Source organism: Sinocyclocheilus grahami, unplaced genomic scaffold (assembly GCF_001515645.1).
Source record: "Sinocyclocheilus grahami isolate Dianchi unplaced genomic scaffold, SAMN03320097.WGS_v1.1 scaffold536.1, whole genome shotgun sequence".
Taxonomy (NCBI): domain Eukaryota; kingdom Metazoa; phylum Chordata; class Actinopteri; order Cypriniformes; family Cyprinidae; genus Sinocyclocheilus; species Sinocyclocheilus grahami.
The window spans coordinates 738,827-756,313 of NW_015505715.1; the positions used below are offsets into that span (position 1 = coordinate 738,827).

The following is a 17,487-nucleotide window of genomic DNA, read 5'->3' on the forward strand; positions in this document are numbered from 1 at the left end:
GCAATGTCATGTATTTAAATTTATTTGTAATTAGTAATGATGAAGCTGCAACTTAATACACTTGAAATATATAATATAATATATTAACTTTATAAATATATTAACTTTAAATGTAATATCAAATATCACACTACAGTTAAAATCATAATCAAGTACTTTAGAGATATAGAGTGCGGGATAGAGTGTCCTCTAGAGGAGCTTATGGGAACTCCAGCTGGCAAGAAGGGTACCAAGGTGGCGCAGGGTGCCCGGACAGGGCTGGCAGAGCAGGGAGCCAGGGCGGAGCTGAAGATCACCAGAAGATCACCAGGGCAGAGCAGACGGGATCGAAGATTCCCATGGAGGAGCAGATGACCACCACAGCTGAGCAGACGGGACCGAAGATCCCCACGATGGAGCAGATGACCACCAGGATGGAGCTGATAGAGCTGAGGACCACTTCAGTGGAACTGATAGTGCAGGGAACCACCACGCCGGATCAGGTGGGACTGGAATAGAGAGTAGAGACCTGCACTCCCGTGGGAGTACCGCGGGACCCAACGCAACAGGGACAACTCATGATGGGCGAGTGCGGGTGCGGGCGGGAAGAGGCTCGTGTGTGTGCGGGATGCGGGAGAATAAAATGATTTGCGGGACTCCCGCAAAATAGAAATGATCTAAACATAAAATGTCTAAAACATATACATTTTTATTGTACAACTAATAACATTAAAATGATTAACACGCGCAAGCTAGGTAGAGTTTCTATTTATAACACGTGTTTAAAGCGCTGCGCAATGTAGCCAATCACAGACTCAGCTGTTGATTTCTGGAACGCAATGGCCAACCAGAGGTGATTAAGTTAGAATCTACTCACCGCAGTGCTGAAATTGCGTGCCAACATTCTGCTCGCATGCGCTGCTCGCATTCTGTCATGCCAAATAATGCAGGCAGCAGCCCATGCTTGCTTTTCTGTTAAAAATAACAGTGGTTTGTGAATGTTGATGCTTAGCCTAAATGACAAATATTTTATTGGGAGCATTTATGCTGGGATGTTGTGGATCGTAGGAGATGTTACAGAACCATTTAATGTAAATTTCTTTGATGTGCTGAAAAAAAATCTATATAGATTACTTTTATGTGGGATTTTGCGGGCGGGAGCGGGACAAAAGATGAATGTGCAGGCGGGAGCAGGCCCAGATAAGATATTTTTCTGCGGGAGCGGGCGGGCCCGGGACAGAATCTTGCGGGAGCGGGACTGAAAAATCCGTCCCGTGCAGGTCTCTAATAGAGAGAACAGAGAGATTAACAACGGCCTCTGCGGCCGTAACAAGGCAGGCAGAGAGTTCACAGATGGCCTCATTGGCCGTGACAGGACAGTCAGAGGGTTCATGAACGGCCTCTTTTTTGGAAACAGAACAGGCAGAGAGTTCATAAACGGCTTTTTTGGCTGTAAGAGGACAGGTAGAGAGTTCATAAATGGCCTCATTGGCTGTAACTGGACTGTCAAAGGGTTCACAGGTGGACTCCAAAGCCAGAACAGAGCAGTCAGAGAATTCGCAAACAGCCTCCTTGGCCGTGACAGGACAAACTGAGAGTTCAGGAATGGGCTCCTTGGCCATGACAGGGCAGACTAAGAGTTCCCACTTGTCCAAATACCCACACTTGCGGTCTTGGCCACTTGAGAGTGCGTGCATGCGACAAGTGCGCAAGGTCTTAAAACGCCAAAGCGCAGTGCCCTTAACACACACTAAAGCAACACTATCCGATACCGTTCCAGAGCGGTATTCAAGGCTTAGTGTATTAAATCATGCACCATGTTCTGGAAATAAACCGTGAGACTTCTCGCTAGAGGTCACGGAAACCTTTCCATTGCATGTTAAATATTAATAATAGTTAGATATTACATATCATTTGGTAGTAAAACAAAGAGTTGCACGTTTTATCGGTGCAAATGAGTAGTAGTGATAATTCTTTTGTACAACATTTGCAACTGATTTTATTCACTTATTTAGAAGCACCATACAATTAAATTGTGTCATCTGTTATAGGGACTTCTGAACAGACATTTAGAAGTTGATTTTAAAATGAAAAGTATTGGAAATAATAAAAATAAAGCTCTGTAAACACTTGCATTTTTACAACACTATAAAGTGTGTCCCATCAGGTAATGAAACGTTCTACACACTTGTGGTCTTCATGCTCACTTGAACACTTGGACCAAATACAGGAAATAAGTCACATTAGTAGTCAAGTGGTCAAGTGCAAAGACCGCAAGTGCGGGCATTTGGACAAGGAGTTCATAAGTGGCACCAGTGCCCTGAGAGGAGAGGACACAGCTGACTCGGGAGGTTCTGCAGCAGAAGATACCACCTCTGGGGAAGCTACGGCGATGTGTGTGGCCCAAATGCATAGAATGACCGTAGCACTCACAGGCAGGACAGAGAGCACAGTGTCTATTTCCGAGACAGATGGCGCTGTGACTGGTAAACTAGAGAGCATCATGGTTTGCGGGCCCATGAGTGCTGAGACCAGCAAGCTTAAGTGTGTAGCGGGTCTGCCATACTGGAAACCAGCCTCAAACTCCTTTGGAATGCCTTGGTGTCTTCAAATGCAACATTCATGATGCTCGGTAACACTGGAGTGGCATCCGTGATGGCTGAAGACTGTGGCTTGACATTCATAACGGCTGGAGGCTCTGGCGTGGTGGCCCTGACTTGAACAGGCCCTTGAATGGTGGCCTTGTTGTGAAGAGGCCCTGGCTTGACAGGCTTGACGTGAGCAGGCTCTGGAACAGTGGCCATTTTGTAAAAAGTCTCTGGGCTGGCGGCCATTTTGTGGAAAGTCTCTGCCTCTCCCACAGTGAAAGGAGAACCACATAGCAAAACAGCATAGTCTAAAAACTGACATAGTGAGCCTAAAAGACCATGACAGATTAGTTAAGTTCATAGTGGTTCATTAAGTCCATGGCTAAAGAAATCTATGAGTGCACACTCCGGGAAATCAGAGAGCGATGAACAATGTTTAAAAAGTCCTGAATGTGATCCTCGAGGGACCGATTACCTTGAGGGTGAAGAGCGAATCTGATCACTGGGTCCATGATTGGTCTGGGTCGTTTAATAAAGTTGCTGGATCCAGGTTTTAGCTGGATATTCTGTCACATAGGGAGGCGTGACAACAGAGATGTGGATGCAAGTGCAGGCTTTAATAATAAACATAGTCAGGCAGGGTCCAGTACCAGCAAACAGTAGCAAACAAGGCAATCCAAAAGGGTAATCCAAAAACAGGCGAAGGTCAGGGCAGGCAGCAAACGATCATAAAACAGATAAACGGTCCAAGATAAAACACACAAAGGCAAGGCAAGGCAAGGCTTGTAGAAAACCCAGAATACATGAAGACGTTACAGGCCAACAATATCCAGCAATGTTTGAGTGAGTGAGTGTAAGTTTCCCTGCGTTCCATTCGGAAGGGCTCATCCCTATGCCCTAATCCCTTCAAAGGGTTTACCCTCTGGAGTGAGAGCTTCGAAGGGTTGGAGGGTGTAGGGGACCAAACAACTGTTTCTTGAAATGCCCTTCTGCGTCATCATCACATGTCCACACGGAGGTGCCGTCATCATGCTAAGAATCTGTGCAAAGGATCATGGGAGCCCGAAGTGTCCATCAGTTGTACCCTTCGAAATCCTTCATTCTGAAGGGCCCTTTGAAGTGGCCAGTTTTGAGCACTTCGGTTTGGAACGACCTTTCAGTATGGCGGCCATGATTGTTTTCACTCCAGGGTGCCCTTCGGAGGGCAATATATCCTGTTTGAAACGCACTGTGAGTGTGTGGGTGTGGGTGTGTGTGTGTGTGTGTCTTAAATAGTTCTTCTGATATGAAACAATAAATTAGAATGTCGTGGAAAAGTTCATTTATTTCAGTAATTCAACTCAAATTGTGAAACTCGTGTATTAAATAAATTCAATGCACACAGACTGGGCAGGTGCCTTGCAAACTTAATCGCAATTGGGTCGAGTGGTCCTGAAAAGCCAATAGGGCAGGCTGGCACCAAGCATCCAGACACCACGCCAATGTCCTCAGTGGAACTACATTTGATGTACCTGAGGCAAGGTTCCTGCAGCATTGTGGAGCAAGGCTCACCATGCCGAAAGACATCATGTCCCTCATGACGCATGGTGATGGATGAGCAACACCAACCTTGCTCCTCAGGTATGTTGAATAAACCACTGACACATACAGGAACCTGAGTTTGCAGAGGTCCGTCCTTCTGACTTGGCAACAGACCTGGTGCATCAATATGTGAGCAGTGTATCTGCATCTGAACAGGCATTGATGCCTAAGTTCAGTGCCTGGCCATTGTGAAAACGAAGCTTGTCCAGAAGCATTATAAGCTCTCGCCACAAGAAACGAAGTAAGCTTACACGCCCTGGACGGGAGTTCCAGCTGGTGGCAGTTTGTGGGCAAAATGCTCCGCAATCGCATTCTCCACATGGGGGACCACCATGAACCCCCCCACTGGACCCCCAATGAGGGCGGTGAGAACGGAGGAGCTGGTGTATCGTGTTCTGGCAGAAAAAGATGCCTACCACAATTTCATCAGCTCCTCGTGCACTTCCAGGAAGAAAGGATCTGGGGCGGAGCACAGCTGAGTGTTATGCTTGGTCTCCAAGAACCAATCATCCAGCCAAGAGCGCTCAGGACAGGGTGGAGAAGTCCATTCAAGCCTGATGCTCTCTGCTGCCCAGGTAAGGAAGGCTGCCATCTTGGCGTCAGGCTCAGACTGACACACAGCACCTGGAATTGCCAGTTTAGTCAAGTCATTCACTTCTGATCGGTCAGACCCGCCCTCAGATGCTGCGATAGATAACTTATCCTCCTCACGAGCCCCGAATGAGAGACCGAACCCCCCCAAAAAAGAATGCGAGCATGAGAGCAACGTGCCGATCCTCACAAGTAGAACGTAAACCATCCAAAAAAGCTGCTTCAGCATGGGCGTGGCCCAAACACTGTGCAAAGCAATTGTTGCCTGTCTGAGGGTGAGATGTACTGCAACTGCAACCAGAAGGGCATGGACGGAAAGGCATGGTGTGCAATACACAATCCGACCATGAATTCCCTTTTAGAGAAATTGCTCTTTTATAAGAATTTTGCTCTCAAAGATCATAGTCGAAGCACACAGGACAACTCTCACTACACTTAAACTGTGTAAACGTCAAATAAACTCTCCATATTGTTTTAGGTGATTGTGCAGCGCTGTCTGTCTGCCAAGAACCTGTCTCATGTGAAAGCGGGCTGCATCCTGTGTGGTTACCTCAAACTTCTGCCAATGTTCCTCATGGTTTTCCCTGGCATGATCAGCCGAGTGCTGTACACAGGTAAGAAAGACTGGCACCATCCTGGGTGAGAAGGGTGATAAACTGATGAACCATTTTGCACATGTCAACAAGTATGTTGACTAAATCTTAACTGAGTGATCTGAGTTATATACGGTGAACATAGTCTCTGGTGAACTGGAGTTTTGCATAAAGTCTGGTCCACTTATTTATCATAGAATATGCTAGCAACATATTTGAGCAAACACCTACCTACTTAGGTAAGTAGAGAGTCTGATTTACACTTTAAGCAACCATCCGCAGTTTGTTTTGTTTGAAGCAGTGTTGTTATTGTTAACTACAACTGAATCTATTAAAAAAAAATTGTATATTGGAATAAAGCTGAAATAATATTACATCAAACACAACTAAAAAATTCTATTAAATCTTAAATTAATAAAATTAAATAAAAACTTAAACTTAAAAAATAGAAATGAAAATTACAAATAAGTTTGTTAAAATGCTAAAATTATTTAAAAATACTGAATTTGAAAATAAAGCTAAATTAAAAAAAATGGCAAAAGCACATTTAAACTAAAATTAAAATGAAAATATAAATATAAAAGCTAATTTAAAATGTTAATAAATACTATAAATAGTATACTAAAATGATGTTAATTCCCATGTTTTAATTAGTTATTTAATATAATTCATTCTTTTAATTAATGTATTAATTGTGCACCTTAATAATAATACTAATAATGTTTTTATTCTTCTGATAAACAATAATATTTTTAAATTGTGTTGAACAGCAGACTTAATAATAATTAAATATCAGTTCTGCATATGGGACATTAAACATTATAATAAAAATTACAAACATTAAAATAAACGTGGCCCAAACACTGTGCAAAGCAATTGTTGCCTGTCTGAGGGTGAGATGTACTGCAACTGCAACCAGAAGGGCATGGACGGAAAGGCATGGTGTGCAATACACAATCCGACCATGAATTCCCTTTTAGAGAAATTGCTCTTTTATAAGAATTTTGCTCTCAAAGATCATAGTCGAAGCACACAGGACAACTCTCACTACACTTAAACTGTGTAAACGTCAAATAAACTCTCCATATTGTTTTAGGTGATTGTGCAGCGCTGTCTGTCTGCCAAGAACCTGTCTCATGTGAAAGCGGGCTGCATCCTGTGTGGTTACCTCAAACTTCTGCCAATGTTCCTCATGGTTTTCCCTGGCATGATCAGCCGAGTGCTGTACACAGGTAAGAAAGACTGGCACCATCCTGGGTGAGAAGGGTGATAAACTGATGAACCATTTTGCACATGTCAACAAGTATGTTGACTAAATCTTAACTGAGTGATCTGAGTTATATACGGTGAACATAGTCTCTGGTGAACTGGAGTTTTGCATAAAGTCTGGTCCACTTATTTATCATAGAATATGCTAGCAACATATTTGAGCAAACACCTACCTACTTAGGTAAGTAGAGAGTCTGATTTACACTTTAAGCAACCATCCGCAGTTTGTTTTGTTTGAAGCAGTGTTGTTATTGTTAACTACAACTGAATCTATTAAAAAAAAATTGTATATTGGAATAAAGCTGAAATAATATTACATCAAACACAACTAAAAAATTCTATTAAATCTTAAATTAATAAAATTAAATAAAAACTTAAACTTAAAAAATAGAAATGAAAATTACAAATAAGTTTGTTAAAATGCTAAAATTATTTAAAAATACTGAATTTGAAAATAAAGCTAAATTAAAAAAAATGGCAAAAGCACATTTAAACTAAAATTAAAATGAAAATATAAATATAAAAGCTAATTTAAAATGTTAATAAATACTATAAATAGTATACTAAAATAATATTAATTCCCATGTTTTAATTAGTTATTTAATATAATTCATTCATTTAATTAATGTATTAATTGTGCACCTTAATAATAATACTAATAATGTTTTTATTCTTCTGATAAACAATAATATTTTTAAATTGTGTTGAACAGCAGACTTAATAATAATTAAATATCAGTTCTGCATATGGGACATTAAACATTATAATAAAAATTACAAACATTAAAATAAAAATGAAAAATGTAAATATAAAAATTTAAGTTTATTTTTAAAATACTAATAAATACTCTAATACCAATAATACTGACATAATACTAAAATAACACTGGTTTAAAATGACATTTCAGGGAGGGTAAATCTCAAATTCATGACTGTATAAGAATTACAGTGGTATATGTAAAAGTTATGTGGACTTGTGATAAGTAATTCTGACAATCCGAAGGTAATGCACACCAACTTTGTGACATTTTTGTATGCAATATGCATCAGAAGGTCATTGAATTGTCAAAGATTATTAGAGAAATTAATGTTTGTGTTTATCCTCTTGTTTGTGTCAGATGAGATTGCATGCGTGGATCCAGCAGAGTGTGACTACTACTGTGGAGCCAGTGTGGGCTGCAGTAATATTGCTTATCCAAAACTTGTGTTGGATCTGATGCCAAACGGTAAAGAATAATCTGATATTTCTATTTCTGTCTCTTACATCTCTAATAGACTGCTTTGATAGATCTGTTTGGTGATATGGCTCTAAACTGCTGTGTGTGTTTACGAAGGTCTCAGAGGGTTGATGTTGTCCGTCATGTTGGCCTCTCTGATGAGTTCACTCACTTCCATCTTTAACAGCGCCAGCACACTCTTCACAATGGACATTTACACCAAGATCCGCCCCAAATCCAAGGAAAAGGAGCTCATGATCGCGGGGAGGTGTGTTCACGTGTCTGCTTGTTTGTGTTGGATATTGATTTTCTGATTTTGTGAGCAGAAACTGAGATGAATAGGCTCTGAGAGGCTTGTGTTCATGTGTTTAGGGTGTTCATGCTGTTTCTGATCGGCGTGAGTATCGCGTGGATCCCCATCGTTCAGTCGGCTCAGAGCGGGCAGCTCTTCGAATACACTCAGTCCATCACCAGTTATCTGGCTCCACCTATCGCCGCTGTCTTCATCCTCGCCATTTTTTGCAAGCGAGTCAATGAACCAGTGAGTTAAATCTAAACATTTCATTGTAGTAATTTTGTTTCCATTTTGCTAGTTTGAAGTTTTAACATTTTATTAAATATACTTTTTTTGTTTGTTTTTTTACAAAAAAACATCTAAATTTGGCTGCAGATTATTATGTTGGCTTGACAATGTGCTAAAACATGCTAACAGTGTGTTAAAGTATGCTAGCAACATGCTAAAACATTCTAGGGACATGCTATCAACATGCTGAAATAAGTTAACAATGTGCTAAAACGTGCTTGCAACTCTTTAAAATCATAGATAATATATTCATAGATACCTCATTAATGGCTGATACTATGACCCATGTAAGCCGTCCGCCAGTTCGAGAGCAAGTTTGTCTGTCTGCAACCAAAGTTACACGCATGTATGAATATCTACATCTGCAATAGACTTCAGCAGATGATTTTGCTAAACTACAATATAAGAAGACGAAAGCATTAGCTAACACATCAAAAAGCTACCATAGTTTAAAAACCTGTAATATTGAGTTATAAAAACACAAACCAACACATTCTCACCTGTGAAATGTTATCCCATTTCTTTGGGAATTTAAGTCTCAGAGGTTTTTACAACCAGAGGCTGCACAATGTTGTGGCATCTTGGAAAACTCAAGATGCCAAAATGTTCAAACTTCAAGCTTTTCAAAGTTATTTTAAACGTCCAGACCTGCTTTGTCAAGTCAACATCAAGTTTGTCATCAGACTTTACTCATCTAGTTTTCTGTCTGTTGACACATGTTGTTGATGTGTCCTCACAGGGTGCTTTCTACGGGTTGTGTATTGGTCTGTTGGTGGGTCTGGCACGTATGATAACTGAGTTTGCCTACGGCACAGGCAGCTGCGTGAGTCCCAGTAACTGTCCCACGATCATCTGTGGTGTGCACTACCTCTATTTTGCCCTCATCATCTTCAGCCTGTCCTGTATATTGATCCTGGGCATCTCCCTCATGACCAAACCCATTGATGACAAACATGTAAGCTCTTCTTACAACTAAACTATAAAGTTCAGAATACTTATGATTTTTTTATGTTTTTGAAAGGAGTCTCTTATGCTCAAGACTGTATTTGATCAAAAATACAGTAAGAACAGTAATACAGTTTACAGTAACTCTTTTCTATCTGAATATATATTTTAAAATGTAATTTATTCCTGTGAAGCAAAGCTGAATTTTCAGCAGTCATTACTCCAATCTTCAGTGTCACATGATCCTTCAGAAATCATTCAATATTGCTGATTTGATGCTCACTTATAAGGGACTGAAGGTGCATAGGCATATTATATCTGTTGGCGTTCTTCTTCTTCTTCTTCTTTTGCTTTGGGTGTCTATGATAGCCCATAGAACCGCTTGCGGGAAATTTATGAAATTTGAAACACAGATAGAGGACAGCCCTGAAGGTACTCAAAAAGTTTTGTGGCAGCTCCACCTTGTGGTCAATAATTATAATGAAAATTTTAAAAATGCTAATAACTTTTGATTAGTTTTGCCTATTATCATGAGACTGGTCTTGATAGATTCCTTGAATCTTGCCGAGAACATCGATACCAACTATGCCATAATCAACTGAACTTCTTGTCCGCCATTTTGATTCTCTTTGAAAACCTACTTTTTCAAACTCCTCCTAGACTGTTTGTCCGATTTTCACCAAATTCGACTCAGATCATGTTTAGACCATGCTGGCAAAAAGTTATGGATTTCGTGTCAATAGACAAAACATTTTTTTGTTTATTACATCAACGAATTTGATGGCATGATGCCAAACTGCATATGAGGCTGTATCTCTGCAAAGCTTTGACACACTGACACCAAACTTTGTGTGTGCCATTGTCACCTAACACTGACCTCACCAGATAAATTAGCTATATTGTTTTGGAATTTTTCTCCCATTGCCATAGTTCCATGTTTTGAACACTCAATAGAAAATATAAACATCTATTATGTATACCATACTTACAGGTTGTAATTCAGTGGAGTCAGCTGGTCCATATAAACTGGGTACTGAGCCATCTTTCATGAGCAAGTGTTTTGTGAATCCCGCGTTGAACTCCCCGAGATTAGAGAAGCAGTTGTCAGTAAAATGACATAATATGGGCACTTTAAAAACATACTTACATACTTTTAAAAACAATTAACAACTGTTTCCGATTGCCTCTCGACCTTGCAGAGGTGCGTGAGGATCCAAGCTGTTGGAAGAAGGCCTACAACTGGTTCTGCGGCTTTGATCAAGGCAATGCACCTAAACTGACTAAAGAACAGGAGGCAGAGTTGAAGATGAAACTCACAGACACTACTGAGAAACCTCTATGGAGAAACGTGGTCAACGCTAACGCTATTATCCTCCTCACTGTCTGCATCTTCTTCCATGGTTTCTTTGGTTAAAGATCACATCAGTATCAACTAACTCTATTAAGGATATTAGAGCTGTATTGTGTGGACAGAAATGTTGCCTTATCTGTAACAACAAGCTAAATGTGAGTAATCTGATTGCAGAGGCAGACAGTAACTAAGTACATTTACTTGAGTATTGTACTTAAGAACACTTTTTGAGTATCTGTACTTTACTTGAGTATAATTTTTTCTGGAAACTTATAACTTTAACTTCATTACATTTGAAAGACAAATATTGTACTTTTCACTCCACTACATTTCTATCAAGGTCCTCGAAGTAGAAAGTCGTTACTATGTAGCAGCTTTGAAAGTCTGTGGGTGATTTTTTTTCTTCTCTAAAACGTGACTTTCTTTTTTTCAGACAGTTTATCAGTAATCACTCTTGTAGGGCTACATGAAGGGATTTCCCAGCATTTTTTGAACACTGAGCAGTTGCAAATGTGATATTTATTTACAATTCAGTAAGAAGAAGTTAATACTGTGGTATATATTAGACACAATATTGTCTGATTTTGCTAAATTGTATAAGTGAAAATATTACCTATAAAGCCACAGAAGAACTGTTGTGCGTCTCCTAATAAAACACAATAGGTGTTGAACTTGAAGCAGAACTGCACAGACCGTTCTGTGTGTGACATCAAAGTACAGCCAGAGCGATTAGACAGCATTTAAAATGTTTGTTTTGATGGCAAATAAGTCCGTTTTGCTTTTTTGTTAAAGCAGTGCTGCTGTTGTAAAGTGATACAGCTACAGTTGTGTTGCTGGGTTTTAAAAAGGTTTGATTTTTTCTCTTCTTTATCACTCTGTATTTACAGGATTTCACTGTCCACTCTGTTCAAATGTGGATGAATTGCTGCACATAGATATGTGCACTCACTGTCAGAGCTGTGTGAGATCACTACCATCCTGCTTTTGCGGGGGTGGGTTGGGGTGTTAAATATTTTTTTTGTTTTGTTTTGTGTTTTCCCCATAGGTTTTTAACATTCTAAAAGCTCTTTATTCCAAACATACTACAAGCTAGTCAGTCTATTCAGTATTGTAAGTTATTTCAGAGGTATTGCATGTATTACATACAACAATAATAAAATTCCTTTTTTATGTGCATTGACATAAAAAAGGAAATTTACTTGTGGTACTTAAGTACTTTTATAAGCAAGTACTTTTACTTAAGTAAAAATCTGTCTTTACAACTTACACTTGGAGTAATATTTGACCAGCAGTATCTGAACTTTCACTCAAGTAATAGAGTTGTGTAGTTTGTCCGCCTCTGTCTGATTGTAAGGAGTCACAAAAGTTCCTCTTGAAACATTCAATACTTCCTTATAATATCCTCAACAAAAACGTCCTTAAAGCTGCCTGCTGTTTTAAAATATTAAAATATTTTTGACTTTCATTTTAAACTCAAGACCAAAACAAATTTGTTTTCCCTTAGTCATGACAAACTAATGTACTGTACATTTGACAATATTTACTGCAAGTTCTACCTTTATACCTTTGACATATTACAGAATAATAGTTTCAACTAATAATATGAAGTTCTAGTCCGCTTTGTTGTATGTTTCCTGTAAAGTCTTCTGATACATTATGATCAAATCAATGCAAAGCCTTTTTCTGTGCTATTTTTAAGATGCCTTTCATCTACCAAATCTACCAAAAATGAACTTTATATATATATATATATATATATATTGTTGGTCTTACTATTTGGTAAGTTTTGATTTTCTTGTAAATAAAAATTATATGTCTCACACACACACACACACACATTTATTTATTTATATATATATATATATATATATATATATATATCATTTTTTACATATCCAATAAGATAAATTCATCCTTTCCTAGATTAAGACATTTCTGATGCTACACACTATACTCAAAGTGTTGAAATGAAATCTGAGCCGTACTGTACACTCTAAGAAGAAAAAGATACAAAACTGTTACTTGGGCAGTTCCTATAATGTACAATAGCTAATTTGTACATCTTTTTTTACCTTATTTACCCCTATTCGTACCTTGAAAGTGCATATTAGTACTTTAAATGTACATATTAATACAGTTTGAAAGGTCACCACATCAGTGACAACTTTTCTGCAGTGCAGTTCTTTGGAATGATTTAGTTTGTTAAAGTCAGTTAAGAATAGGTAAAAGCGTGCAACACAATGTAAACAACAACTCTGAGGGTGTTAGCGGCCTTTTCAAGTAATCAAGTTAATAGCGGTTAAATCAATTTTCCCTCAAGCTGACAAATGAAAACTAGCATTTGTGGTAATGCTAGCTGCATCTTGTTAATGATGCTAGTACCATAAATAAATTAGCCTACAAATCTCATGTCACACAAATATTCTTCCCTCACACTTACTTCATATGAAATGCATAGTGAATGGTGTGTGTGTGTGTGTGTAAAGCTGAACGGCCTCCAGAAACAATGGACTGCATGACTATGTGACGTGCTGCAGGGGGAGCAAGGTTAGCTTGAGCTGCTACACACACAGCTGCCAGAAACAGCTTGTATCAGAAGATTTTTATTCTTTGAAACCATTCATGTGTCCTAAAACTACACACTTCAGCGTTTAACTCATCAGATATGAATGAAACCTCAAAACTTGTGGATTTTTAAAGGACAGCATTCACAACTTTCTCCTTGTTGGCGCTAAAAAAGGTAGGGGAAAAATCCATCCATCTTGGAGACAGGTAGGGAAGTCTTTCATCCATCATCTCGTATGTATCTGCTGTGATGTGCAGCGCTCAGAGGGACGAGATAGCCTGAGACAGCAGCAGAATCACAGGAACTTTGTGTCCCCATGTGAGAAAGATGTCAAGATCTCATGAATTAACAACACCACTCGTCCAAATCCACAGACTTGCCATTAAATACTGTAACACCCAGCATATGCAAAATACCATGATGGGAGCAAAGGCTAACTCAGTTACTAGTAGTGTTGTTAGGTGAACGAATGCTTGAACGAATCGTTCTATTGAGCCGGTTCTCAGGAAGTAACCGGTCGAGCCGTTTCACAAATCGAACTGAATCACACTTTAGTTCTGGGTTGATGAGGCAGGACGCACAGCCGAAGTAGCACATCCAACTCAAAAAGAACCAAATGAGGCAGTTCAACCAACTGTCGAAGTTTGCAGAGGATTACCGAGGACTCAACAAGAACCGAATGAGCCGGTTCAACCAACTGTCGAAGTTTGCAGAGGATTACCGAGGACTCAACAAGAACCGAATGAGCCGTGGCGAAGTTTGCCAAGGATTACCGAGAACTCAACAAGAACGAATGAGCCGGTTCAACCAACTGTCTAAATTTGCCGAGGATTACCGAGAACTCAACAAGAACCGATTGAGCCGGTTCAACCAACTGTCGAAGTTTGCAGAGGATTACCGAGAACTCAACAAGAACCGAATGAGCCGGTTCAACCAACTGTCGAAGTTTGCAGAGGATTACCGAGGACTCAACAAGAACCGAATGAGCCGTGGCGAAGTTTGCCAAGGATTACCGAGAACTCAACAAGAACGAATGAGCCGGTTCAACCAACTGTCTAAATTTGCCGAGGATTACCGAGAACTCAACAAGAACCAAATGAGCCGGTTCAACCAACTGTCGAAGTTTTCCGAGGATTACCGAGGGCTCAACAAGAACCGAATAAGCCGGTTCAACTAACTGTCGAAGTTTGCAGAGGATTACGATGACTCAACAAGAACCGAATGAGCCGGTTCAACCAACTGTCGAAGTTTCATCAACATCTGTAATGTGTGCTGTAGGTGCGAAACTTTTAGGAATCTTATCCAAGTTGTAGGCTAGTCAATATTGGTCAGTCAGTCATATCTGACATAAAGGATCCGCGAATGAAACCGTGACCACAAACATCATTAACTTAAGTGAATTATATGGTAATAATCAACAATATGCTTTCACACAAATAACTTTATTTTTTTAATGTTTCAATATGTGTTGACACAAATTACTCATTTGAATTTTTCATTGATACAACCTTGCACTGAGTTGTTAGAAAAGAAATGCGTAGAGACGTTATTGCTTGATGACGTCAGGAACCGATGAATCGCCTTTTTGAACCGGTTCAATGAGCCGATCTGTCCGAAAAGAACCGGTTTGCGGAAATGAATCGGACTTTGCATTACTAGTTACTAACTCTGTTTAAACCATAAAACGTACCTATATATAGACAAAAAGAAAATGAATAATAACATGAACTTCCCTATCTCCTTGACTACACAAATAACCAGGAGAAAAGCCGTTTCAAACACAAAAAAGGCACCCACCTCCCCACAAGTTTCCTTACAAAATTCTTTAATTCTGAACAAATTATCAAGTCTTCAACTAAGTCCACAGTAGCACCAATGGTTAGCACTTGATAGTAACAGAACGCAATAGCATTATCTGGAGCCAGCGAAAAGAAGTTAATGTGACAGGATACAATCTGTATCCCTCTCAGCTTGCTGTGAGGCAGTGCTAGCTTTATATGCTGACTCTCTCCTGGGTGCAGCCAATCAGTGGAGCTGAGGTGAATGGGCAGTGGATCAGCAACAATTGAACCCCATCGCCTCCATGACAGTGGTAGCAGCCACTGAGAAACTCACTCTGCATTCCATTCGGAAGGGCTTATCCCTATGCCCTAATCCAGTGGTTCTCAAACCTCTCCATGAAGTACCCCCAGCCCTGCACATTTTGTATGTCTCCCTCATCTATCACACCTGATTCAACTCATCAGCTCATTAGTGGAGACTGCAAGACCTGAAGTAGGTGTGTCAGCTATAGGGAGACATACAAAATGTGCAGTACTGGGGGTACTTCATGGAGAGATTTGAGAACCACTGCCCTAATCCCTTCAAAGGGTTTACCCTCCGGAGTTAGAGATTCGAAGAGATGAAGGGTGTAGAGGTCAAAAAAAACATTTTTTTGGAATGCACTTCTGCGTCATGTTAACGAGATGATCAAGGAGGCACCTTCATCATACATTTTGTATACGATGTTGACTCCCAGTCATCTTTTACATTAAATATGATGTATATTTGTATACGTAATGTAATGTAATGTAATATGTATGTGTAATGTATATTGTGTCTATGTATTTGAAACATTTGAATGGACTGATAAAGGTAGCTGTAAAGTATTTTGTTGAAGTACTATGTCGTTTTGACCATAATAATGTATCAAATCTAACTTGTAAAAAATTACAGTAGCATAGAAAAATACTATACATACATTTATAGGTGAAGTCGAACTCTGTGACGCCAAACAACTTCCCTGTGCAAAGGATCATGGGGGCTCGAAGTGTAAATCCTTCATTCCGAAGGGCCCTTTGAAGTGGCCAGTTCAATATGGTGGCCATGATTGTTTTCACTGCGAAGTGCCCTTCGGCGGGTGATATATCCCATTTGGAACGCACCAAGAGCTGCGAAAATGGAAGTTTGAAATGGTTGATCGTCACGTGATTCACGTAGACTTCAAATAGTTCCAGGAAGTTCATAGCGGGCAATTAGAATAAACTGAGTTAGAGAAATAGAACTGCGATTTTTTGGGTAATTAGTAGGCAATTAATGCATTTATTTACAATATTTATAAAATACATTGACTTGTATATGTAGTATGTATATGTAGTTATATCAGTATTGTTTTTAAAAGATAAAATCTGCTAATATTTGAGGATTAATGTGGTCAACTATTGTTACCTGCCTTGTTAACATATTTTAGGCTAAACCTTGGTTAAAGACTGTGTTTGTTGTTATATATATATATAGAGAGAGAGAGAGAGAGAGAGAGAGAGAGTAATGTAAGCTATTTCCACTTAAATGGACATACATAACATATCACAATATCAATCTTTTTTTTCTTTTCTTTTTTTTTGTTGCAAATCAAGCAAACTTTACAAAGGAAAGGTATGATTTAATTCTGATCATCATCTGATTTTGATTAGATTTTCTTATTATTTGGAACTTTTTATTTGTTTAAACCTGATGTAATATGTAAAATTGCTTCCATTACAATCAACAATATATATATATATATATATATATATATATATATATAGTATCATTGTAACTGAGGGCCTAGTGAATCTTAATGACACGATGTTTAGTGTGGTGGTTTAGAAAATTAATTCCCAATAAGTGAATTTCAAGATGAAATTAAGTGAAAATTAATATTGTTTAATGTTTTTGATTCTGGTTACCCCTCAATTATTAATATATAGATATATTTGTAGTATATTCACATTTAAAACAACTTTTTACACATTTAAACATATATTTTATGTATGTTGACTCTTGTTATGCTTTTTTTTTTACAGTATCATGTATACATTTATTATAAACTGAAAAGCATGTTGTCCTTGTATAGTCTCCACCATAGCTTGCTGTGCTGCATGGGAATGCTCCTGTCACTCACATAAAGTAGTATGAATGAATGGTTTCCCTACTGATGCGGAGAAGAGACAAAAACTAATAAACACATAAATAAAATATAAAAAACAATAATAGAATTAATGCTGTCAAACGATTAATCGCATCCAAAATAAATTGCGATTAATCGAGTGACAGCACTAAATAAAATATAATAAACAAGTTTTATTCAATTCACATTTATTTGTATAGCACTTTTTATTATACACATTGTATCAAAGCAGCTTTATAGAAAATTAATGTTTCTACATTACAAATAAGAGTTCTGTTATCAGGTGTAACTGTGTCA

At 38.7% G+C, this 17,487-nt stretch overlaps 1 protein-coding gene across 1 annotated transcript in view; it reads left to right on the forward strand.

Moving 5' to 3' along the window:
• LOC107555511 (sodium/glucose cotransporter 1-like) overlaps positions 1-17,487 on the forward strand; it is a 77,551-nt gene that overhangs the window by 19,337 nt on the left and 40,727 nt on the right. Inside the window, exons 7-15 of the mRNA XM_016238333.1 lie at positions 215-362; positions 1,501-1,692; positions 5,218-5,353; positions 6,356-6,360; positions 6,429-6,564; positions 7,719-7,826; positions 7,935-8,085; positions 8,190-8,358; positions 9,140-9,355. Coding sequence (XP_016093819.1) covers positions 215-362; positions 1,501-1,692; positions 5,218-5,353; positions 6,356-6,360; positions 6,429-6,564; positions 7,719-7,826; positions 7,935-8,085; positions 8,190-8,358; positions 9,140-9,355 — 1,261 coding nt within the window. The remainder of the gene's footprint in view (positions 1-214; positions 363-1,500; positions 1,693-5,217; positions 5,354-6,355; positions 6,361-6,428; positions 6,565-7,718; positions 7,827-7,934; positions 8,086-8,189; positions 8,359-9,139; positions 9,356-17,487) is intronic.